The following is a 27,558-nucleotide window of genomic DNA, read 5'->3' as shown; positions in this document are numbered from 1 at the left end:
GCAGCTGAGCAAGGTGTGGTATTGTATTTATTGTAAATATATACGTGCTTCATAATAACCCATTTTTTTCTAGAGAGCGAAGAAGAAGTGGAAACACCTTGTTAAACTTCCAAGTACCAGTCTAACTTACACACCAACCAACTCTTGGCCTCAGGAAACAATCTTCATTTAAAAGAAATTAGTCTGTGTGTGAATCTCTAACACCTGGTTAAATCAACGCCTTTTTTTGCGCAAGAAGTGACTTATTTCTAATTTCACGAATAGAATGGACTCCTTACTTTCCTGAAATTAGTTTACAGTTAATAACAGTAATTAGTGTTATAGAAATATGTCTATGCATGTAAATATGTATATAATATCTATAAACTTTAGTGTTTAAAGTGTATATATGTGTAAATATAAATATTATTTGTATATTAAAGAGAGATGGGGGAAAATTGAAATAAAAGTGAATAAGATTGATTACATTTGTATTACTTCAATTCTCAGGTATATTAAGATATAAGGGGAAATTGTGATCAAATAGTCGTCTGTTCAATCACAGAGAATAATGCAAATAACCAAAACATTTCAATAACAACATGTTTATTACTGAAGCTTGGACCCATATATCACAAAACAATCTAAAACATACTGACATAAATTAACACTTAATTACATATTGCACGTTTTTTTCATTTATTGAAACATACATCTGATTTGCACCCATACTTTTGATCATACCACAAATGTGGACCAATCGATATCTGAAACCAGGAAGAGCAGGACTCCAATGTGACTTGTGTAGAGACCAGGTAAGGGTGTTAAATGATACAACAAAAACAATGCAAAAACTCAAGTTGGTAAACTAGGATCTAGTTCTAATATTAGAACTTAGTATAATATTAGAACTTAGTAAATTATTAAAACTGTATTTAGATGCTGGTCATGTTCAATAATTAGAACCTAATAGTGTCATTAAAACCAATGACTGTTATAAAGTGTAATACTGTTACCACACATATAATGCACGGCCAGACTTAAGCGCACACATTTTGCCTCAAAAGTTCTTCCTTTTCACATAATCTAAAGAATTATAATTAAATTGAAAATATCAGATCAAAAGTTTATTCTCACAGCTAACTGTTACCACATTTCACTCAAATTACTTCCCAAAAGATTGGTTCCAACTTCCAAAGAAGAATCAGTTTCATCCATTTGACACAGGCTAATATACAAATTATTGATCAAACTGGAATGTAGGGGTTGCACCATCAAGATCAGGTGGAAAAAACTGCCAAATTCTCATAATCATTCCTATATTTTAGATTTGCAGAAGCTAAAGTGTAGTATAGCTTTTTATGCACATTTGAGCATTTTGCCAAAAGTAAAGCAAAAATATGCACACACATGATTTTCTTATCCTAACAAAATTAATTTTAATCATTAAAATTACATATTCAAATATTTCAATAATATTTATGGCATAACTAAAACATGCATGAAGGTGACTAGGCTCCTGATTATAAAAAATGTTCATGAATCTCCTTGGCTGTTGCTTCTCCCTCATCATCACATATAGATACATAATTACGGCTATGCTTTCTTCCCTCCTCACAAAAGCTCTGGGATTTTCAAGGCTGGTAAAGTAGAGTCCACAGCATTAATCCAGAAATTAGCACAAGTTGCATGATACTGCCTGCGGCCATAACTCAGTTTAAAACTATCCTCGCCCATGTTTGATTTGCCATCCACATTCAGTGTGCAAACACCACAAGCCTTGTCCTGGGAATTTTCATCCTCTGCCTTCAGTACGTGTCCAGCAAAGTTGAAGGAGTTGTCAGTCTACAACATCAAATAAAAGAACTCATGAAAGAAAGGTAGAGATATAGACTGAAGCATGAAATATCATAATAAAAAAGGTAATAAAAAAATAAAAAAGCCACTTACTTGGAACATATTTTTTTCCAAAATGACATTGTGTTTAAAATTATTGAAAAAAGTGATACATTTGCCTTCATTACAAACATTCTGTATAACATTTTTGTAAAAATAGGAAAACCCAACTTAACACATGATCTCTGCCGAAATGAGAGACATTTTGTAACATTTTACACAAAATGCAATGCCTTTTCAGCCTTTTTTCATAAAAAATAAATTACTCCAGGACTAGAGTAAAGCCTGCCAACTCCACCTTACCATGATAGTGCTGCCTGCTGCAGTGATAAAAGCACACAGATTGTTCCAGCTGAGGTCAACTGACTTCAAGACCTGTCTCAGCTCTGATGTTGATATGCCTGAGAGAGAAAATTGAGTACAAAACAAACTAAATTCGACCTATATTTTCTAGGCTCACAGAATGTTAATGTTATAATTAACCTTTCAAAGTGTAATAATGCACAGAAATTCAGTAAAAATACTAAAAGGTAACACCTTTTAAATATTTTATAATTTAGTTTTACAGTCAGTAATTAACTTACTGTAGGCTTTCATGGCACAAGATATCCTGCAAACAACACGGTAGATCTCAACCACACCTGAAGTATATACACAAATACTAAATAACTGGTGTTAAAAAAAATGAATAAAATATTTGTCATGTATCAAGTATCCACAACACTTAAGGGATTTGTTTAATGTGCAATATGGAGAATGAAAAGCTTGACACTTATATCAGATTGTTGCATGAAGTTATGCTGTGGCTGAAATATCAAATGCATGGGAGATAAAGTTATATTTTCCTCCAAAGACTTTTAATTTTATTCTACCTTAGTCAAGATGTATGAAAAATTTTATCACAAAATCCATCAAATAGAAAAATTACAAGAAAACTGTTGAATAATGCACTTTCTCCTCATGATCATTTTCACATATTAGTTTCAGTTTGATATTTCACATGAAATGCAAAAAAGATACCTAAAAATGAACAATCTGAAAATTGACTTTAAAAAAACTCACCTGTGAGGTAATCTATGCCCTCCTCTGAGTTGATGACCTCCACACACACAGAGGAACTGCTGATGGAGTTGAACACATTGTTGGCACTGGCAATCATCTGGTCACAGCTCTCCAGGCATCTCTGCCACTCATGGGCATGTTTATCCTGCAATAAATATACCACATAACATTTTTGTCCATGTATAAGAGATATTGAATGTTCTGTATAGTTCATTTTCCTTAAAAGTTGATTATGTCCTCTTATTTCATGGTAAAAATAAAGTTCATTAAAACCTATCTTCACCTGTACTTCCTCCTCCATGACAGCACTGTACCTGTCTCCAATCCCAGGTCCTCCACCACTCTCTGCAAGGATCTCACTGGCAGAGCGTGGCACAGTATGCCAATCTGCAAACAGTACACATTGTATATATAAATGTTAGAGGAGATTTATCTCTTGGTGAGCTCCAATCAACATATCTTCTAAAGACTATAACCTGTTTCACACATAAAATGTCTTTTACAATCATTAATGAGTGCTTGAAATTGTCCACTCCAATAATTTCATGCTTTTTGGATTCAGAGGACACAGTAGAAAACCAAATACAAAGTCTAAATAAATATTTTCTAAATATCACAGACCATTTAGTCATGCGTGCAATATAACGAAAAAAGTACTTAATGATTGTAAAATAAGAAATTTAAGCTTACCAATGTCCTGCTGAACTGAAGGAGGGAAACTTCTACTAGTAGTGAGGACACTGCTAAAATCTGAGGAAGGTTTTGGTGCCACATTTTCTGGCCTTTTCTGGCTGGGATAACTGAAGTCTCCAAAGTCATCAGCATCATTGATCTCTGCCTCGGAGACTGTAGGTTGCAAATCCAAACTTCCTACTGACTGTTCATCAGGTGTGCCTGTTACTTTATTATTTCCAGATTCAAAGCCATTAAAATCAACACTGGAGTTTGAAGCATCATCGCCAGCACTGGATTTTGTGGACGATGCCTTTCCTGCAGCAAATTCCAAGCTGGACACTGATTGGCTGTCTTCCTGTTTTATCACAGACAGGCTTGATGATTTAGCGAGTTCAAGACTTGCTACAGACTGACTGTCCTCTTTCTTAATTTTTCCAGCCGTTGTCCATCCTGTGAAGTCATCATGGTCATCCACATCTACTACAGCATGATGATGGTGGACAGGATGGCCAAAGTGGTCATTATGACCAGGGGACATCTCCCCAAAGTCATCATCAGTCAAGGGTGGTGGTTCAGTATCAAACGCTGGGATGGTGACTGGCTGAGGGATCCTCTGTTTGTAAACAGACATATGACCGACATACCTGGATGTTGGTTGCTGCTGTCTCTTTCTCTCCTCCTCAGCCTTCTTTTTCTCTTCCCTTTCTTTTTGTATTTTCTCCTTGTCTTCTACCACACTGTCAACCAGACCTTTAACAGCTATCAGTTTTTTGGGAGCAGTCTCTGGCTTGTCTGTCCCCATGGCTGTATTTGACAATGATGGAGGGGCTTGGAAATTATCCCACTCATCATCACTAGTACCATCAGCACCGCTGCTTCTAAAATGCTCTGGTATCGTGGATTGACCAAATACACTACTGTATGAAGTGTCCTCACCCACCTGGTGGAATATACTATATTTATCAGCAGGGTCACCAGCTGTGGATACTGCAGAGCCTCCTGGTGGCATTCCTAAAGCACTAAAAGATGGATCAGTGTTACTGTTACTGTTAGATGGCACTGAAGCACTCGAGGTAAAATCCTGAAAGTCTGCAAAATCATCATCCACCGTTGCACTGCCATCTTGGGGTAGACTGAGGTCACTTTGTGCTCCACTACTATCACCAAAAATACCACCTGAAGTTTTTGCCTTAGGCTTGGGTTTGCAAAATGCAAACAAATGTGATGGATCAGTGGGTACTTCACTGGTGGCTAAGCTGGACTGGTCACTGGTAGAGTTTGACGGTCCACCCAAACTGACCCCCAAATCAGCCCCAGTCGCAGGACTCCGAGAGAAAAGATCCATACTGTCTCCTCCAAGTGGCTGTGTTGCTTGAGAAGATGGAGGTTGTGAAAAGAGGTTCAAACTGCCTTCAGGCTGGGAAAGATCTGAGACCTTTGCAGGCACAGTTGAGGGTGGCATTGAGAACTCAGCCCAGCCCTCACTCTCACTTCCTGTATTGGTCTGGGCTGTGGCACTCTCAAATGCTGCCCAACCCTCTGATTTGTGTACTGCACTGTTTCCTGAAGAAGAATAGAATACCAATGTCCACTTTATTCTTAAGTGATGTATTTATAATTCGGACAGTGAACTTCAGTATTAATTGTCTATATTCAGAACTAAATGGCTATTTGGATTATTGTAAGACCAGACAGACCATTTGGTCAGTATACAAACCTGAACTGGTCAAGTCTCCCCAGCCTTCACTGGTTGGTAATGGATTTGTCCACACTGTGCCCTGGTCATCAGAAGATGACCTGAAGTCCGCAAATTCATCTGCTTCTTCTTCTTATGGAATAAATGAAAAATAAACAAAGGGAGCAATTACCAATCTTTATAGATTTTTTTACAATCAACATAAAAGAATTTAGACTTCATTACTATATTACATTGTCCACTTTAAAATGATATTTAAGTACATTAATTTAGCAAATAAATGTATACGCAAATAAAATGATATAATAACTGACTGGCAACAGAACCTTAGTTTTTTTTTTCTTTCAAGTAAAGAAAAAATTATATTTAGTTGCTTAAAAAGAAAAAAAAATGAATATTTACTTTTTGTTTCTGTCTCTCCTTCCAAGGTGAGTCCTCTTAGAGCACCATATTTGTCATCCTCTGTAGCCATCAGGTTCATCTCTTGCCGTACACCAGGAGGTGCTGCATTCTGGGGGGCACTAAAAACATAATTTTTTTTACATGAGAAACATATCAAAATTATTCCTCTGAAATAACACAGATGAATGAAACCAACACCAACTAATCAATACTACTTGTGATGATTTTTTCTTCTTAAAAAGTCTATAAAATTACCACACAAGATGTTAACAAACCTAATTTGCTCAGGTTCTGCACCAGAGAAGTCTCCAAAAGAACCTAAAATAAAGAATTATACTTTTAAAAACAGAAAAATGATCAAATGCAATGCACAAGCATACAGAGAGAGCACTAGACAACATATCAATTTTCATAATGACTTGCCTACACTCAAATATCTTTTAATTATATCAGCTGGAATATGAAAGGCAGAAGGTATTTTTTCATCAGAACAAAAATAAACAAAAATTACACAAAAAATAAAACAGCATAATAAAAACTTGCCTGAAGCTGGTCTAGGAGCTTCTTGGAATGCTTCAAAATCATCGTCTTTTCCTTCTACCACTGCACTGCCCCCTATTGGAGACTGCTGCAGTGACTTTACAGATGAGACTTCTAAGTTCACAGAACCAGGGAATGTCTGACTGGTAGTTCCTTGAAAAGGTGAAAAACTATCCAAAGAAGAAGACACAGGTTGTGAATGAGGCATGGTGGGAGGATTGGGCTTGGCTTGATTTGTAAAAGGTGCAAAACTGCTCACTGATACTGCAGGCTGTAGCTGTATTTGTGATGGTGTTTGGGATGGAACAGATTGCAATGACTGTGATGGAATGCTAGGTGCTGCTTGAAAATCTTCAAAATCATCATCCCCTGTTGCAGTGGCTTGAATGCGACTGATATTTGTGGTAGCTGCTGGCACTGTCCCTGAACTAGTTAATCCCTGGGGTATTTCTCTGGGACTGTGGGGGATTTGAGAAGGTCCTTGGGGTACATGGGATGGGGCCTGACCCTGGGGTACTTGTGATGGTATCTGCTGAGTCTGATAACCAGGGGGCATTTGCTGGGGAGCTTGTCCTGAGGGAAAAAAAACACTTGAATTTCTATATACAGAGATATTGAGCATCTAAGTACACACAATTCAAAAGGTTATACCACTTCAATTTAAATTTATTTTCAAACATATCACATTAACAACCTTTCTGCCCATGAGTATTGATTTTCAGCTGTTGTCAAAGGCATTTCACTATGACAGTGTATTCTGTGACTACCTATATGTAATACTATGTTTTACTTATCAAAGATGTCACTTAGGAATTTCAAAATATGCAAAAACACACACACACACACACACACACACACACAGACAAGGCTTGACCTCTGTGCATATCAGAGATATGTGATATATTGTTGTAAAAAAAATGAAACCTATATTCCAATATGACATACCAGCATTAGGGTGATATGCAGGTTGTGGTGCTGCTTGCCCTAGATATGGTATTGGAGGATGTGGTAACTTCTCCAGAGTGGACAATGACAGCACATGGACATTGTTCTGAAAACAAAGCAGAGGAAATAATATAGAGGCAGGTCTAGGAAGAGGTAGGGCATGGTTGGACCCACATTTGCCAGAAGCATCATGTAAACCTTGTAAGTTTTAAACCCACATCTTTTTTTTTTTATTTTAATCAAATTTACCTCTATAATAGAGATGAAGAGATGTGTATGTCAAATATCATTTTTGCCAAGTCACATTCACGCAAATAACATATCCAAAGCCTACAGGTCAACAAAACCCAGGCGACCTCCATAACATCAAGGCACATGCCTCATTTTTCTTCCTTTTTAGGTGAAAGTTCTTAACATTGCCATCTCCCCTAAAGCAATTATATGCAAATGGGACAAACATGACTATTTACAGCCCAGAGACACATACCAAGTGACCACCATCACCGTCTTTGATATAATATCCTAAGAATTCAGAGAACTAAGAGCAAGGTTTTGTCTTATTTATTTTTTTGCTTTTTAAAAAATATAACCATAACTTAAACCTGCAATCAGAGAGATCAGAAATTCTAAGCATATATATTTCTTCAGAAAGAGCCTCACAATGTCAAAAATGAGAAACCCTAAAACTTTTTTTCCAATTCAAAAATAGCAGAACACAACTAGAAAACTAAATAAACAAAATTTAGAGAATTTATCGCTTTTCTGGTAGGCTTAAACATATGTAACATAAAAAAGGTGAATGCTTGTAGATTTCCAGACAGAACACCAAAATATCCTTTAATTGGTGTCAAGTCGCTCTTAACCTTTGACTATGTGTTCAGTTAATGGTGTTTATAGACGCCAATTTTCTATCACTTCCTCTCAAAAACAGACATTAATTGCATCAAACCATGGCTGCTAACCTGCACTAAAGCTATTAAAGCAAGCATCATGTACAGCTCCTCTTTGATGAGTTGGCCGGGGGTCTTCTTGTTTGCAACCTCCCATATCTGACCCAGCACTGCCTTAGGTAAGCCACTGCCGATAAGGATAGGGTAGAGACGCCCTGTTTCTATGATGCCATTTCTGAAACAGAACAAATTTTGAATGTGATTTCTCTTATCAACTGTAAATTTTGCTGTACATAATATGTTAAGCTTTTATTTAATTTTCTCTCGCTTATTTCACTTGGTTTAATCACTTGCAAAACAATTTCCTGGAGAACAATTTTAAAATAAGATATTATTCAATTACACAAATTTGCTGTGTTGCAAGATGCATTAACAGATATAAAGAAAGTACAGAGTTATTAGCTTTCAATAACTTATATTACTGAAATTCTATATATAAAACTCTCTAAGCAAAAATTTAGATAAATGCCATCTATCATTAATGGCATGCAACCACTATATTCATCATTTTTTCTTTTTGATGTATCATCATCACTGAAGACTGTTGAAATGGGACTAAGCAAATACTTCATGACAAAATGATGACAGAATATCTATCAAACAACTCCCCAAGATAATTCAGGATAATTCAATAATCCATATGCTCACACAGCCTTAAATGACTTGTCAGCTGCTTAATACCTCATCTGCGACTCTATGAAAAAAATTAAAAAAATTAAATATAAAAAAACAGAGATGCTTGCTTAGTCTTAAATATATGTAACTAATAAATATGTGTTTAGTCTTAAATATATTTAAGGCTATGTGTAATTTATAAATTATATGTTTTTCTAACAATGATGCTAAGTTAAAAAGGAGCATTTCTATGCATTGATGTTGGTTGCAACAGAAGGTAAGGTAATTCTCTAGACATTATAGTAGCTGACTTACATAAATGTTTGGCTTAAGGATAAAAGAGCTGACAAACAGAAACAAATCACTTAAATTCAGGTAGGATGGAGGAGGAGGAGGACACAGCATGTGCCTGTCTTTTTTTTTTTTTTAACCTATGTGTTAATGCTTTGTAGTAGAGAGCAATAACAAGGCTCTTCCAACTCTAAAGCGGTGGTACAAATAAGATGATGAATCACATTGTCTGTTGCCTTCAGCAGGACTCAATTGTTAAAAACTTATTACAGACATAACCAGGAAAACCAATTGCAGTATCAATCCCTTCCCATCCACTTTTCTCATCCAATTTTTCCAATCCCAAAAGACATGGGTAATCTTATTTCTTAGCCAAGCAAGAAGACATCACTCTTGCCATGTCCTGAAGGTGAACTAATTTTCCTCTTAACTGCGAGACCTCAAAGCCTTTGGGAACTACAAAAATCAGAAACTTTTTCTAAGGGCACTGAGATTTAATTCCAAGGAGAGAAATTTGTATTTAACATGCCATGAAAAGTGAACCAGAGCAGCCATCAGTAAAAAGTTCTATTCTGACAAAATTATTTAAAACTGTGAACCAAAAAACTCTCTAATAGTTTAGATAAGTAGCATACCTATTCAATAAAGAAATCTGATGTCACCAGGATCAAATAGATATATCATACAATATTCCCATTTATATGACCAGATTTTGGTATTTTTATGACAAGATTCTAAAGCTATTGATTTCACTGTAACTTCTAATGCATAACTGTCATAAATATTTACAACTATTGATCTATAATCAACCAGTATCTTGAGCTTGCAAATGTTCCATGCATCTAATAATACACACATGACAAAATTTGTGTGTATGCATGCATGCATGCATGCATGCATGCGCGCGCGCGTGTGTGTAAAATAGTACTGTTACATTTCTGTAACCATCATGCCAACCCATCAAATGATGTGTTTTGGCATAAATATAGAAAGATAAAACTGATAAAGCATTGTATAGACCCTGGGAAAAAATCTCCTACTAAAAAAATCTTGATAAGATCCACTGTGTCTCTAATAAAATGTTTGGACAGTTCCTTTAAGAAAGCAGACAACAGGATCTTCAAGATAACCCCAGTGTATAGCTACAGACTATAACATTAGGTGCTGTATGTTAAATAGTAAAAGCACTGAATAACATCAGTAGCATGCTAAGTGCAAAGACCAGACGGTCTACAGAGTTGGGTCATAAAGTACAAAAAAGATTAATAAGCTGGTACATTTCTCTTTAATAACCAAAGAAGCTGTCAAAGAACAGACTGAAAATCCCCAAAGGCCAGACAAACTGTCAAAACCGTACAATTTTGATTTCAAAATAATGGTTTACACCTCTAAATGCCTATATATATAATCTACCAAAATGGGGGCAGTCTATGTATTCTTAATATCATTACAACTGTCACAACACAACAACATCAGTACCAAAATAGCTCCACCACCCCTGGAGTTTGCCTTTATGTAACCTTCCCTAATGTCCCTAATCAAGAAGAAAAATGTCAAAAGCAGCTCAATTATTTCAGAGATCATTGCATTAACACTGGGCTGGGCACACTTGTGTCATTTTGGAAGACTACCAAAGCCAGTCAATGAGAACATTGAGTCTTTGAACTGAACTGGGCCAGACACAGACACAGCCACCTAATGACAGGGGTGCAACCTTTCCCGTCTGGCAATTTGGGGAGTGCTGCCCTTAATATGGTCATGGTTTAGTGCTTGAGGAAGAGAAAAATCCTCTTCTTTTAAGTCTAATCTGACAAAACAGAAATTGGATTATCTATAAAATAGATATATAACCCAAGCAATCAAAAATTGTAGACAAAAACAGACTAAAAAAGATTTTAAAATGATCTTTAGGTAAGTGTCTCCACCTGTAAAACTGTTAAGCTTCTTCCCACATTATTTGGGAGAGATAAAACTTCACCATGTTAATACTCTACATTGTTAATAGCCAGAGTTACCAATATTAGACTAGGAGAAATGAAAAGATTATACATATGCTAATCAGTAATTGATATTGAGCTAATTAAAAAGTGTGAAGGTGCCATAGCTATTTACCATGTGACATACACTACAGTTCAAGCACGTAGGACATATTCTTTCTATGCATAACATATTTGAAGTGGATATGTATTTATATATTTCTTGGCACATTTTTGTCTACTAGTCAATCTTATAGCTAGAGAGAAAAAAAAATGGATCACTTTGACTACTCAAGTCTAGTGATGTATATGACCTTCAAGCATGGATCACTGGCCATTCAAAGACAATAAAGTACTAAGCAGAGGCTGGGTCAGCGGAAAAATCTTTATTGTCTAAAACAAAGTATGGAGAGCATAAGCCTAAGGTCTAGTAAGATATATACAGACTGCCCTTGGGAATAGTATTTCTAGGAGCACATTTGGACTGGTTTTGTCAGTCTCCTTAATGAAGGAGATTGCTAATGGCGTATGTTTTTTGGAATATTTATGGGTAGCAGGGGAAGTACACAGAATTGACTTTCCTTGTTCTCTGTAGGGTAGATTTTTTTTTCTGTAGCCTGAAATACTTAGTCTATACATAAACAGTAGAGCTGCCAGCTCCTGTCAGCAGTTTGAAAGCATGTGTCATCTGGGGATACCAAGAAGTAATGATATAACTAAACACTTCTCTAGCAGATTTCATAAGAGTTTGCCTTCATAAGATAGTTTTAGACGATGTTTCCCAGAGTGATAACAGTTGTTTACCACAAAGGTCACAAAATAAACTCGTCTCACATAGCATGCAAACAAAGTAGTAACATTCTGCTGTCAACAAGGTTATTTGGAAAGACATAATGCACACAACAGACACACACAAATCTCCATAGGAATGTTACAAATGATACAAATTGACAAAATAATAAATAATAAATAAATGCTTTATTTATACTTTCTACACCAGACTGAGCTGGTGAAAATGTACAGAGTTCCTTTCTGTGTACAGAGGGCAGGTAATAAAAAAGCGCTCTTCATCCTCTATAACTCCAGTGTGGCAAATTTGGCATTTTCTTTTTTCAACTAATGTTAGTTTACCCTTGACATGGCAATCTGTTTCAATGTGCAAATTGTGGCTGCTGATTCTAAATTTGGTTCAGGTTTGATGCTTTTCTTTATCTTGAATTGTATCAAATCATTTTTCTTTCTCAAAATTAAGTTTAAAAGGTTTATAAGTCCTCAATTTGAGATTTTTTGTGATACCTTACTATGCCAAAGTTGTATACTACTGTCTCTAAGTCTAACACTAACATTTTTTATAAAGTTTTCTTCTACTTTCTGTTCGAGCCATACATGTCCAAACCCATTTTCTACAAGAATTTTCTTTACTCCTTCACTATGGCTTGTGTTATGAAGGCTAGTGTTTGAATAATTGCATAATAAGTCCACAGCCAAAGTCAAGGATTATAGTTCTGCCCATCATTAAATATATAGTTGCTCCCATTCACTTTTCTATTGCACACACGCACACACACACCCTATTTCAGGGTTAACAACATGGAACATACATGAGAATGTTATGTATCAAACAAACTGTTACCATAATTATAGCTTGTACTTTCTTTTACATGAAATGTCAAGGACTGAGGTCATTGACATTTCATGTAAAATGCCAATGGCATTGGCCTAAGTCATTGAGTACTGATCTTCCCACTAAACCTGTGCATAATTAAAAGTAAGAAATGTGTGACAATTTTTTGTACGAGGGATATTTCATTTTTCATTTGTTATTTTTATTTACTGCAATATTTGGGAAAGGATAACCGACCAGGTGGCCTTGTGATTAGTGTCCCCCTCCAGAGTGGGAGGACGTGGGTTCAACCCTATGCGGGGACATACCAGTCCTTTATAAACCGTAGCTGCGGTCTCCCCACTTGGCATTCAGCACTAAGGGGTTGAAGCAGGGGTCTGGTCTGACAGTGGAGAATTGGTACCTCCCCCCCCCCCCCCCCCCAAAAAAAAAAAAAAAAAAAAAAAAAAAAAAATATATATATATATATATATATATATATATATATATATATATATATATATATATATATATATATATATATATATATATATATCCCTAAACTTACTCAACTGAAGCCTCCAACACATATTTATACAGGTCTGGAACCAAGTTATCATCAGTGCACCACTTGGGGACTCTGAATGAGCCTGCTCTAGTCTTGGGAGGGGTGGTTTTCTTGGTCTTGGGTGGCTCTGTGGGAAGAGGCTCTGGAAAGTAGAAGTATGTTTTCAACATTTTAAACAAGAGCCTGTGCTTTGTTCCACCATCAAATCTGGTGTGGTTGTCATGTAATTTTATATAATATGGTGGTGTTATTCTTATGCACAAAAAAAGTGAAATCTAAAAAACATTTTAATTTAGATTAAAAGTAATTCTATAAGTGCTGCTCAATCAGTGTATGTACCTCAGAATACATATAACTTTTGTTTATATAATCAGCACCATAGCATTCAAATAGAAGACAGAAAAGAGGTATTAGCTAATCTTTTGCACTCAAAGCTTTTAGGAGATAATACATACAAAGAAGCTTATCTGAATAGGTTACGGTTAGGGCAATGCCTTACTGACAGTGAAAAGCTAAACTCTGAGATGTTCTGGGCAATTTATGTTGGAACTACTCTTTCCCACCAGGTTGTCTAACCCTAAGACCACTTTCCCACCAGGTTTCCTCACCCGGAGTCAAGTTAAAGTTGACAGTTTATATTAAAATGAACTGTCTCACACCAGGGCAAGTAACCAACCAGCTTGATATATGTACAAAGTTTATGTAGAAAACCTTAAAATCACACCAATTCAAACCTGACATTAATATAACATGAAATACTTGCCAAATGTTAGTTTGTAATTTGATTGAAAGGCAAATGTGGTGAGTTTTTGTATCAAAATAAAGTGGACTTTGTGATTGATAACTATTGTATAAAGTTCATGTACTGTTTGAAAAATTTAAATTCCATCAGTTGCAAAAAATATCACATGCAAGGTCAAACATGGAGACAGAGATAGTATTCATTACTGGTTGGGACTCCCAAAATTCAAGCAAATGGATGGAAAACACTCTTGGTGCAAATACTCAGCCTCTTATGCTTTTAATAAAGGCTACAAAGTGAGGAATGTTGAAACAAGATACAATTTAATGCAGTCAAACAATCAACTTTAGTGACAAAGATGAATGGCACCACATAAGTCAGTGTTGTCATCATCTAATGAGCTTTGACAATCATCTCCATATGAAGACAAAACATATGAAAACATTTTTTCCAACCACCAAGTCCATATATCATCTATATTCATATATCAGTAGTTCAAAAATCATTTCTACATCAAGGCAAATAATCTTTTAACCTTTTATGCATAAATAGTCCATGTAAAACATGTACTTTAGCACTAGGGGTGTGATATACCTTCAAGCATGCTCAGACAGCTTATGTTAATATTTATACCTTCACAGCAGGACAATGCATTATCCACTCACTCTGAACAGTTCAAATCAATCTTGAGCCCACCATGATGGGTCCAAGATTCAATTTTTACCAGACAAGTCCAACTTCACAAAACAACTATATGTAAGGGAAAGGGTGTTATATGCATCACTGCATTTTCATTTCATTAAAAGTTGCAATTTTTGGATGAGGATATTCATCAAATAATTTCTAAAGGGATGTGACAGGTCTTTGTATTTAAAACACAGACTTTATATAAATAAAATAAGAAGATTAAGACAGTAAAAATCCAATGTAATGTCCCCTAAAGTATTCTAGGCTTAGACTTAAGACCCGTTGTACCTGTTCCATCAAAAGATGTTCTTAAACTGGAAAAAAATTCTATGATCAGAAGACCAGATTGTATAATCTGGGAATTATACACCTCGGCCCAAACCATGTCATTCAATATGGAAGATAAGACAACTTTTCAGAGTTCTGACCTTAAAATACTTGGCTTACATTTATAAAGACACCCCACTGCACCTCAGACAATAAAACCACTATTTTATTCCCCTGGTGACATGATAACCATGATTTCTGGTCTAAATTAGGCCCGAGGTGAACAAACTTCATGGTAATCATGGTATCCAAATGGGATCACAGAGGGTTGTCATGTAACTGTGTAAACAGGAAGCTGAGCCACATGCACCAAGTACAAATTAGCCAAGTAATGGTTTTCTGGGTAATTTTTTATTGCCCTGAAGCATTAATAAAAATGACTATCTGTTGCTGGTTGAAGGCCGTGCATTCCCATAGGAAAAGTTAAATGAGATCTAACCTGGTTAAACTGATGTCCTCAGTCACCAGCCCAGCATTAGCTAACATGAATAAAAGAAAAGCAATAGCGTTTCTAACCTGAGAGTGTAAACAAACTGGACAGTTCATCTTCTGGGGCCTGCCAGCTCCTTGACTTATTACTTTCATGGTAACTGACCACCTTGGCCTGATGTTTGGGTTGGACCTCTTTCACAGAGGGACCTTTGAATGTCTTGGCTTTCTGAGGCGCACTGAGATCAGAACATTCCCTCATCATATCCTCTAACCCTGAAATATGTGTGAAAATGTTATCATGCAAACCTTCCTAATCATGGACTAAAAGAACTCAAACAAAATTCCTTTTTATGTTATTGCCATACCCATCATTCTAAACTCATACATTAAGACTAGTGCACTTAGTGTATGTTGCACTTAGTGAGTGTCCTTGCACGCTTACATTGACAGTATAAAGAGTACAAATATCGAAAAAAATCTCTTCTTTTCCAGATCTTATGCTTTATGACACTATTTAGAATAGTACAATGAAAGAAAAAATATTGTTAAGTGCCTGGTGACTGGAAAAGACTCCTTCAGACATAAAATACAACTACATTGTTCATGCTTTTGGTAAACATGGTATCAGTGTGAAGACACTACTACTTCCATTTCCTCAGAAAATTAAAAAGTTTGTTTTTTTTCTTAAAGGAAATGAAATTTAGCCCTTTTTAAACAATAAACTGAATGTTTATCACCGTATACCTTTTTTCTTTGGCTGGGGCATTGGAGGCTGCACAGTTTGTGCCTCACCCTGCATATGACCTTGACCATGACCTTGACCTACAGCATGAACTTGACCTGTCAAATTCTCAACAGTATGTGTTTGACCTTTATTTTGACCCTGATCCTGACCTTGACTCTGGTTTAGTGACGGAGTAGTACTATCTGTGAATGATGGACCACCAAGAAAATCACCAAAATCTGAAGGAAATAAAATGAATTAAAATTCATATATAACATTACAGTGAAAAGCTTTTGTAGTAAAAATGAAATATAATCTGGCATATTTTTGAATATCAATATTGAAAAACACATATCAGTGTGTCCTGCACTGAATTCAAAAGAAATTCCTTGTGGAACATCTAATTTACAAATCATTAAAAACAGATTTCTAATTGCGATTCTTACTTGGAAAAATACAGTGGAAACATTATATGCTTAGGGTGGATGTGATACCGGTAAAATTTTAATTTCTACAGCTTCAGATAAATCACGTATTTTCCTGTTGCTTAATCTGTTTTGTACAACTTATGAATCAACCGTTTTGTACAACTTTGAAGTTAAGCTGCACCCCAAAGGTAGAACATGATATGCTACTTGTACATATCTTGGCTATTAATCAACATATATGATCCAAGTCCCACAATATTTCTATGAAAATTTTTTTTTTCTCTGAAAACCGATCTCAACAGTTGTAGAAATCTATAACATGAAATGATTCAAAGAGGTATTGATTGCAGCAATATTGTGGAAATTGAAAAGTACTTTTGTGCCCAGAGCTACTAATAAACGTATGTGGTAGTTCTGAGTTGAATGCTTAAGTACAATATTTTGACCATTCATCAACCACATAAACAATCAATCATCCTGACATTTACGAAAATCTAAGAATTATTGAGGAAAAAAAACTGTACTTATGTTCTTCTAAGAGTCATTACAGTGTTTTAAAAATAACCACTAATGGTAGTGCAATTTTTAAAATTTACCATCTGTAGCTTGTGGCTGTGACTGAGGTTTTGGTTGATGTGGCTGCTTCTGTGGTTTTGGTTTAGCAGAATCAGTGCTAAATATATTCTTCATCAGACTGTCAGCATCCACAGTCTTTGTTTTTCCCTTCCCAAATTCCTTCAGCTTCTGTTGCTGCTGTTGAAAATATCGCTCTTTTCGTTCTTCTTCTTCTGTTTTCACAGGCACATTATGCCTAGTCTTAGGAGTTGCAACTCTAAAAGAGAATATCCAAATTCATACACTGTACCACAAACTAATTTTCTTATTAATATCAATGCTAATATTATAAAACTTGGCACAAAAATAATCAAAACCCTGAAGAGTGTATGATAACCAATCTACTTTTCTTTGTGTGCCAGAGCAAAAGACTCCTTTAATTCAGATATGGCCAAATTATTCATAAGAAACCAATATTTGAACTATATTCAACTGCATTGGTGTTACATTTAAGATACATACCCCCTAAAAGCAAGTGAATTAGATAATGTAATTACAAACATGCACAAATTGAATGGTAATGACCAAAGGTAACATCAAATTGTTCATATAATACAAACGAAATAAATCAAGTGCCAAGAGTTTCAAAACAAACAGAAGCTCATTACATAAAACTTTTGTATCAAATACCCATTTCAATTTCTGAATTTAGGAACATTTGGGAAAAAGTCAAAGTCAACACCTAAAGTAAATGTTTTTATTAGATTTAAACAAGAGTAAGAAACTGTCTAACACTTAAGACAGCTACAATTGCACTATATTTCCAAATTAAATCAAAGGGAACTAACAACACCAGAAAGAAAACTGTTAAAATGTTCAAAGTAAACTTTATCAAAATAAACCAATGTGTTTAAAATATTGCAAAACAAAGAAACAATACTGCTTCAATTATTGTCATTGGACAAACTGGCTCATGCTGAATCAAAACATAAAGCAACCCCTGGGCCACAGGGGCACTGTAATCATTTCAATTTTCTACACATTAAAATGGTATGAACCAAACAAATGAAAGGGTTAGCTGAGGTAGGGTTGATAATTATAGCTTTTTATCCCATGCTGCTCACCTCCAGAAGAAATATCTGACAACAAAGTAGAATAAAAGTGAAAAGGTCATTTAAACCAGACTTGCGGTTGCTTAATAGACAGTATCCAAGGCTAAAAATAGTTCACAAATTAATGGCGTGACCAGTGCAATCACAGCAGCGCTTAGAGCACTTTTTCCTGGCTGGGTAAAAAACAATTATGGAAATCTTGCTTAAAGTACTTGTGGGTAGGAGGTAGGACTTAGATGACTGATTTAATACACTTAATCAGTCAGGGGGAAATGTGTGTGAAATCAGAATGAGATAGCACAGATGGGAAAGGAGTAAAGCAAGGTCAATCTTTTTAGGAAAAAAAGTGTCTCTTCCTGCTCATAAAGAATGATATGACTCATTTGGTCTAGGAGTCTGATGTCTGAAAGCCCTGGCTTTTGGCATTTTTTATGATAATGGCAGCACATTTGGAACAAAACATGAAGAATATCTTGAAAACACAAATGAGAAACCATAGATAAGACCAAAATCAATGCTTTTATTCATTTGGCACAAATAACAGTTCCCCAGTCTACCATTATTTGATATTTCATATTTTCTCATAATAATGCACCAAATGATAAAGCATTTTCAAAGTACATTGCATACAGTCCTATCAGTTAATATTTTCAGAACTTCTAAACATCTGTTAACAAGGGAATGGGTGGTGGGTGTTGGTTTTTTTTTTTTTTTTTTTTTTTTTTTTGGGGGGGGGGGGGGGGGAGACTTCAGTGCCCTTGAGGAAATTTATTAGTAATGCAGATACCTTGTTATGTGTTTGATAATCCAGGATGCAATACACTAAATCAAAATGCAAGGCTGTCCCACCCACCCCATCCCTTAATAACATAGGACACTTGGCAACTATGCATGCTGGCTTTTTTAATCTGGTAATACTTTTGAATTACTTAGACCATTATATTCTAACAGCAGGTCTAGGAAAATTGCTTTGGCAAAAATGACTCATTTATATCCATTTGCAATCAATCTACATGCAATTTTAGCTAAGTGGCTACAACAAACAGATCACTTTTAATGATCAGGAGCACTGGTATATTCAATGCATCCAGAATTGTGCTTTAACAGGCTAATTTTTATGATCACTGGAGTACCTAGTATGTCTCACCTTTGTCTGTAGTTTTGTGCCATATGGGGTGTATAGGGAGGGGGCTGCACATATCTGGGCACACCATATCCAGCCTGTCAAAAGAGAAAAAATCTATATTTACAGCATTGCAGATAATATCAAAAATTTCTATTTGGTGGCCAAGGCCAAAATATATGACTGTACAAAAAAGCATACAAACAAATCCAGCTACATGTGGTGCTCTGTGGAGGAAGAAAAAATATTTTTATTTCATATAATAAATGTGAAATACCCATGTTGGACAAACTATCAGAAACTGCATTGCCTTCTTTTCAAACCTTTCCTGTAAAATAAAATTAATTAAACTGATTAAGGCAATGTCTACTCTTGAACAAATTTCCATCAATATAATACTAAGATTAATAAAGTAAAATGTGACCCTTGTTAAAAAAACACACTGAAATGAAACCTGCTTTCATAATCTAGGTTTAACAAGATAAAAAATAATAAACTTTTTAAAGACAAGTCATTCAAATTCAACAAACACTATATCATCACAGATATACAAAGCCAGTTTTATCTTTACTAAAGTTCTTGATTCCAGGAAAGTAGATAACATGACCTATGGGAAGGCAATGCCCTTTCCTGCAACCAGCACTACAGAGAAGTTGTTCAAGATTATGTTCTCAGCAGGGGGGATGGTTTGGGGCATTGATCTCTTGTTGTACTGAGAAATCCCTAAATTTGATCAGCATGAAAGAAAATTGGTGTTTCCAGCAACACCCAGTCAGCAGCATCTCAATTCAGTATCCAGTTAAATCTCCATGGCTTTCTTATCATTTCTCCCAGTGAACAATCCAAGACTTTTATCTCATGCAAAATAGAGGAAGCTGTAAGAAAGACTAGAAAAAGAACTAGATAACATGCATTTGCTTCATAATTCAGTTACCAGTTCAGTCTTTGAATAATTCTGAGTGTATTTCCTTGTGGATGACTATGGCCTGTATCAGGGTGGAAAATTCAAGGAATTCAGTGTGTTGTTCAGCCGCTGCATAGAAATCTCAACTTTTCCTTGTTACATTTCTCTTGTGAGGAATGCACTGCTCTGTTATCATGCAAAAAGGATGTAGATTTAGTCTATTGCAAAGACTAGTCCCAAGCATTTGTATGCAACTTGGCAAATGAGAAGCACATAGCAATAGTATCACAATTCAGTAAACATTTGAATCTTTTGACTTTTCCAATCAATTAATCCCAGAATCAATGAATAAATCATGTCATTATGCAAAACAAAAGGGAATTAGGTACATAACAATGATAGGCCTTGGCATCAGAAGGGAAGCTTCAAGGAGACTTACAAAGGGCACCCAGCAGGAATAATCTGACTTCTAAGGCAATCATCATGTCAGAATACATTTTAACTCATGTGTTTATCATTACCTCAAATTCAGGTGAAATGCTTGATTGAACAAGTGTTTTTCTCTTTGATAGACTATTTGCAATGGTCAAATTAGGCTTTTAAAAACACAAGAGATCTTGTCAGGCTGTCTTGTGGGGGAACCGAAGAGTAGGCTCCTATGGCAATTACACACAAATATACATCACTTATTATTCCAATATTTCATTTTAACAAGATATATTTCATCAATATACTTTCCGAAATAAATCAAACTTGCCTTTCAGAACCTTCAGAACTGTGTGTGTGTGTGTGTGTGTGTGTGTGTGTGTGTGTGTGTGTGTGTGTGTGTGTGTGTGTGTGTGTGTGTGTGTGTGTGTGTGTGTGTGTGTGTGTGTGTGTGTGTGTGTGTGTGTGTGTGTGTGTGTTTGGAGGAGGGTGGTATTACAAACAACAATTTGGGAAACTGAACACATGGATTTTATTATCTAGAACAAAGCGAATAATTTCAACACCTGAACTCCACATGAATGCATGACTGAATAGGTTTCCCCTTGAAACAGAAATCTAAGAGTGAAGAGGGATCTCCTTCTCCCATATTTTATACAGCTGATGAAAGGAATGTTTGTCCCTAGCTGTAAATCTCCGAGGGCATGGAGTAGAGGTGGGAAAGACTGTAATGCATCTCCCTTAGACTGAAATTCAGGTGAAACAAGTGTGGGGGTTCCTCTTATCTCCCTTCTATTGCTGCAATACCTGAAACTCATTTGGAAACATGACTGAAAGCTTTTTTTATTCACACAAACCTCCATGGCACTGGTTGTAGATAGGGGCACTTATCTATCTATTACTGTCTGTACAAAAGTGCTTCTTTTTGAAAGAGGTCCCTGTGGCTGTTCCACCCTTATATCTGATCAAGGTTTCTATCCCCCATTTATGTATACTAGTATACTAGTAGCCTGAAATTCAGGTGAAATTCCATCTGTACCTAAGTGGTATATCTCTCTCTGGGGCATCTCTCTTTTGAGAATTGAGGATCAAGAACCTATCTACCACCTAATACTGAACCTGAAATACACAAATGGTAAAGACAATATTCTGCATGTTCTAGCAGATGCAGGTCTCCTATCTCCATCTTAGGAGTCATAATTTGCCTGTCTTCAAGCCCAACCCATTACCTACACTGTAAATATATAGAGAGAGAGAGAGAGAGAGAGAGAGAGAGAGAGAGAGAGAGAGAGAGAGAGAGAGAGAGAGAGAGAGAGAGAGAGAGAGAGAGAGAGAGAGAGAGAGAGAGAGAGAGAGAGAGAGAGAGAGAGAGAGAGAGAGAGAGAGTGTTTACAAGTGTGTGCGCACCCATATGCATGTGTGGAGGAAGAGAGTTGCTTATCAAACACACTGGTCTGATACTTAGGAAGATATAAGACCCCGCTAAAAAAACATTTTTTTTCCTCTTCTGCAATTTCCTGGAAAGACAGCAACAGTTGGCATGAGAATGGGAGAAAGGGGATAGGGAATTGGGGAGGAGGACAGATGAAGTGCATGGGTGCTGCACTTTCTTTATTGACTGTCACAGATAAAAGGTTTTGTGGTCTGATCAGCATCTTGTGAGGAATAGCAGAGAAGGCAACATGATACCAGGCATTCATGTCCTTTTAATAATGTTATCTGTTGGGAAAACATGGATGTGTTTTGATTTAACCTTGGTTATATATAAGGCTGTACAGGTGTGCTTTCACTTTAACACATCCATCTACAATATAATATATATTTCTAGCTGTAATTGTAATAGCACAGGCAACCTCAAAGCAACTTGACCAAGTGACCATACATGCTATAAAGAAATAAAGAAAGTCATTAAACTGGAACTGGGATAGGGGTTGCTTGGTGTGATTTTCATTGGAAAGTAATTAACCTTCAAATCTAGCCAAGGGCTAGAGGTATGACAGTTCAAGCAAAGTGTATATCCTGTGAATTAATTAACATTGAATATAACACCCATAAACCTTAAAGAAGATGCCAATTACTCGGTGATAAAAAAAAACACATGTACTTTTATTAAAGGGCATTGCTATTTGTACTCAATACCAGCTGTATCACAAGGTTACTGTATTACCTTTTGATCAGGATCAAAACCCAAAGAAGCCACAAATTAACCATCTGTCAATGCACAAAACCCAAAAACCCTTGAAATTCTGGCAAAAGAAAATTTCACATCATAAAATGTTATTTTCAACAAAACACCAAACACCACTGACCAAGCATATGACAACAAGTTGTGATGGTATAAAATGAGCAATACACAGATGACTGTTCTCATTTTCAAACCAAGACAGATTGGCCATCAAGAACAGAAAGCCAAATTATTTTTCATCATCTCAGGTATCTGGCTGGGAGGTAAGAAATGTAATGACTTTCTCCTCCACCTTGTGCTTTCATCTACATCAACAAGTCATTTTATTCATGTGATTTATCTTCAACAACATACTTGTTCTTTTGAGAAATTATTTCTTATTCCTATTTCATAAACTTTGGCTAGAATTGTTCTGAAGGACAAACGGAAATTTGCCTTAACATGACTGTTATATACATTCACAAAGTGTCTTCCAAGATGTAAAACTTGGACCACCAAACTAATAAATTAACATTTTCAGCTGAGTCAAGTTTTTTAACACAACTCTGTCAAAACTTTTGGAGAAATGAATTATTTTTCATCTTCTTTGACAAAAAATAAATCAACTTTAAATCAACAGAGGAAGGTCTACGTGCCTACATGACAGAAGCTCATGTTTATCTGTGAAATTTATGTGAATCTTAAACCGTATATATATATATATATATAAGTTTTTAGATGTGTCAGTTACAGTATGTAAATAATTATGAGCATAAGAACAGCAGATCTGCTCATTCTGAAAGCTAGCAGACCAGCTGTCATCTTACCAGCAGAGGTTGTGGTTATTTAAGAAGTATACTGAAGCAGATAACAAAACCACAAGCTGCTAAATATATATATATATTTTATTTACTAAATATTATGTTAGAGATTTGTGGTCTGATGACAATTTAATGTACCACATATTACTGAATTTTCCTACGCAAATGGTAAGTCGATTATTTTTCAGTATTGCTGTATTTCCAAAAAGGGAATGATATCAACTTATTATTTTGCCTTTTAGTACAGTGTGAAACATCTGCTGGGAACTGAAAGGAATATACTCCCTTAAAACAGTAATTTAGAGTATAAAATTGTACTGAAATTGCCATATTCGTGAGAGCAAAATAATCAATTGAAATTGCCATATTCGTGAGAGCAAAATAATCAATGTAAAATTATTTTAAGAAAAATCATGCAAAGACTAAGACTTGACTTAAATTTAAACTATTCAGCTATTCATATTCACCTGTTTCACCTAAAAAGATGAGATAACATGGCTGAATATCCTAATGAGTATGGTGGTATTACCCTTTTATCAGTGTAACACATTTGATTATTTTGGGCTAGTTTATACATTACACAATGCTCCTGGTGCAGGCAGTTAAGAGTTAATGTCACCAGAAATGATGAATTTTAATACTACTGTAAACAGAGAAAGGGCTTACAATTACTTTTGCCTGAAGGCAAGAGTCTTTTCAGGCTCTGATTTTCAGTTACATTTATAATCAATTATTGCTTTACCTGAAAACAAAGCAGTAGGGAAACTTCCACAGTGTTGCTGGTATAAGAATATGCATTTATATCCATTTAATCACCATGCAAATAGTATTTTGATGTCAATATTATAGTTTTATATATCTTATTTCCATCGATCTTCCTTAATTCACTTACCAAATGTATTACAGTACCATTAATCACAGTTACCAAGGTATGACTTTGACATTCATTTTCTTTGATAGAAGAAATGATGCTGTTAATGTTTTGCTTTTATCCTTGTGAAAAACATTTTAATCAAATGCATTTCTCAAGTGGTACCAAATGTATGTAGTGCTTTAAAAAGAGGAGGCAGATTTTTGTTTCAAGCTCATAATAAGAGAATGCCGACTTTCTTTAAATGAAAGGGCTTGGCTGACTACCTGAATACACAGCAGCAGTTCTCTTATTTTCTGTGCATAATAAAACAGCATGTTTATGAAAATTCATGTACACGTGTGCTTTAACTTTCACCATAGAGTAGTAAAGAAATGTTTAAATGAAAATTCTCAATTTTTTCATAAATTTAAAGTAACATGATCTTAACAATGTATCATGTAACAAAGTCTTCAACCTTTAGCTTTCTATGGAATCAAGAGACAAACCAAATTTCAATCAAAATGAAAGTTTTGCAGGATGAAATCCAGTTTCACTCGTGAATCATGCGTTATCTTTTAAAGCAGAACTACAGCAGTGATAAACAACTGGAGCCATGAAATAAGACGTGGTCTTGTAATATAAACACATTTCAACTTAAATTCAGGAGAAAATTGCCATGCAAAGAAAGACTACACTAAAATATCAGACCAATCTTTTAAAAAAAAGTGCATATAAAAGAGCTCACAAAAACTTAATCAGAACTTCAAACAAAGGGAAATCTCTCTCAGTTAGTCCCTGCATGTGCTTATCTCTTATAGGTAAGTAGTAATAGCCTAATAAAACCTATTTATAACTTAACTGCTGCAATGCAAAGGATATTTTAGGTCTGTTTAAAAATCTTTAAAAGGAGAAAAGATAAGAGAATTTTCAACATAGAGACCAAGCTTCGAATAATGGGTTAATGACGCTGCATTCAAAATTTTTCTTCAGGGTTATTGCATTTAAGTCTATTTATGGGTGTCTGTTTGTTATATGAGATGGATGGAGAGGTGGGTCTTAGCTTGTAGGAAGAGATCTAGGGCATTTTAAGATAAAATATCAATATTTTTATATTTCAGTCAGATAGATAACATGAATTCTGAAAAGAACGTCCACTACATCTCAATTAAAAGAAAAATAACATGCACACAAAATAAATAATTAAAAGTGTAAAACAGATGATATATGTTCACATTAACTTCAAAAAACATACATACTTTTCTTATTCATGTCTTAAAGAACTTTAAATATAAGCCAATCAATGATTTACTCTCTTATACATATATTCCATTGATACAGGGTGTAGATTAATATCATTAGGCACTCACCAGCAACTGGAAATTAGCTTTGCCATAACTGCTTACCAAAACTGTCTTAAAAAATCAATTTCCAAGCCCACCTTGACAACCATAAAAATTGATCCACGCAGCATCTTATTCTTAATGATCCTAAATTGACATTTAATACCTAAATTCTTCTTTTCCTCTAAACTCCTGATGGCTTCATATCTACCTGGTTCTGTCCTGGCATCATGCCTGGAGCAAACCCCTGTATGCCCATGCTCATCATCTGCTGCTGATGATACATCATGGGATTGTTCATAGCAAAAGTGGGGTTGTTCATGGTGGGGGCAAACCCTGGCTGTGGCTGGCCAGTGCCCATACCTCCCGGGAACTGACCGGGGAATCTGGGGTTGGCCATTGTGTTTGTGGTCTACTGTAGAAATATTGCTGCTCTATTATATATCTGAAAATACAGAAAAAAGAAAAGTGAGGTTGAGATTGCTCATTATACAATGTCCCATGTCATCATACAGCCACTCTGATAGAGGTAACTGCAAATTTACTTTCCTAATTTCTTTCTTTGCATGTGTATACATGTGTGTATGCTTGTGTACATGCGTGCGTGCATGCATGTGTGCGTGGGTGCATGTATGTATGTGTGTGTGTGTGTGTGTGGAAGTGTTTTAAATCTACCACTGTCAACTAGGGATATGTTATTCTAATCTTATCAGTATAAAAAATTGCATTAACTTGCTTCTTAGAGTAATTTTTTTCTTTGACATTATTTTACCTTTGGAAATGGAATTCTATGTGGGAAGACAATGAAAAGGGTATTTTAATTAGAAAATACACACTTATCCTAGCGTCTCTGGTCAGGTTACCATGGTCAGGTTAGCTTAGCACCCTAATTTAGGTATCATGAACTCTGTTCATGCCCATCTTAAATGGTTGTTCAACTTCACCATGACATAATTTACACACAATGTCGTTGTCGGTAGAGGTGGTTGGCTTTTAGCAGTGTGCCACTTGAGGCAGTGAGAAGTCGGCAAAAAATTTGAGTACACCCGCAGCTAGACATCATTGTACAGTTATCTGTACCTATATCTCTCATGATTTAGCTCATATCATACATATCAGCAAATGTAAATAGGTCTTAAAAGTGTGAACGCATGAATTTCCATGCTTAAGTCAGATCATGGGTGCTGCCCATTTTGTGACCACTTTCCAGATGTTATCTTATACACATCATTATACCCTCTGAATGTAAAGTACAATCATACCAACGGCTTTTTTCTTACACAAGAATGATAAACTGCCATGTCACTGTCATAATACATGTCACTAGTCTATGACAGACAGCAACAAAGTTCCAGAGCCTTGGATTTTACAGAAAGTTTAAAATTGTTTAAATGTCATTTACACTTGGCATATAACTACATGTTAATGATGGTCTCTTATTTGTTCATTACTGTCTATGTGCACAGAGTTAGAACTGTGGTCGGATGACTTGATCGACACTAGGTCATGGAGCATAGCCCTTCGTTAAGAAATCGCAAGTAAATTTAGTGCGTAAATTGTTATCAACCAGTACATTGATAAGGAACAATATGTTAAACGTAATATTACCTTACTGGCTCCACAATTATTTCGAAAAATCCAATTTTAATAGAATCGCCGAAAACATTCCACCCACGGTAGACATGTTGAAAAAGGTAAACAACTATGCACCGATAAGCCCGG

The 27,558-nt window shown here is 35.6% G+C and overlaps 1 protein-coding gene across 2 annotated transcripts; it reads right to left on the bottom strand.

Annotated features, from left to right (window-relative positions):
- Positions 1–1,206: 1,206 nt before the first annotated feature.
- On the bottom strand, positions 1,207–27,557 carry LOC106176235 (synergin gamma). Of its 2 annotated transcripts, none has more exons than XM_087013416.1 (19): positions 27,445–27,557; positions 26,048–26,281; positions 19,353–19,426; positions 17,135–17,370; positions 16,131–16,349; positions 15,471–15,659; positions 13,199–13,340; positions 8,158–8,320; positions 7,196–7,301; positions 6,254–6,823; positions 5,986–6,028; positions 5,711–5,829; positions 5,330–5,437; positions 3,628–5,175; positions 3,221–3,324; positions 2,938–3,082; positions 2,460–2,516; positions 2,179–2,276; positions 1,207–1,824 (listed from the first exon to the last, which is right to left on the bottom strand). In XM_087013416.1, exons 2-19 carry the CDS (start codon positions 26,234–26,236, stop codon positions 1,594–1,596), a joined length of 4,341 nt encoding a protein of 1,446 aa, XP_086869542.1. In that variant the 5' UTR covers positions 26,237–26,281; positions 27,445–27,557; the 3' UTR covers positions 1,207–1,593. The 2 variants fall into 2 exon arrangements, with proteins under 2 accessions (XP_086869542.1, XP_013413985.2); XM_013558531.2 differs by having other exon boundaries at positions 1,208–1,824; positions 5,330–5,440.
- Between the last annotated feature and the right edge of the window lies 1 nt (position 27,558).

Source organism: Lingula anatina, chromosome 1 (assembly GCF_051362555.1).
Source record: "Lingula anatina isolate TDL-2025a chromosome 1, LinAna3.0, whole genome shotgun sequence".
NCBI lineage: Eukaryota > Metazoa > Brachiopoda > Lingulata > Lingulida > Lingulidae > Lingula > Lingula anatina.
Note: the sequence above shows the minus strand (reverse complement) of the source record. Positions and strands in the feature narration are given on the sequence as shown.

Coding starts and splice junctions, on each gene's coding strand:
- LOC106176235 (XM_013558531.2), bottom strand. CDS start 26,236: ATGGCCAACCCCAGATTCCCCGGTCAGTTCCCGGGAGGTATGGGCACT. Junction 6,824..7,195: donor TGCATATCACCCTAATGCTG/GTATGTCATATT, acceptor TTTTTCCCTCAG/GACAAGCTCCCCAGCAAATG. Junction 3,083..3,220: donor TCATGGAGGAGGAAGTACAG/GTGAAGATAGGT, acceptor TATTTATTGCAG/GATAAACATGCCCATGAGTG.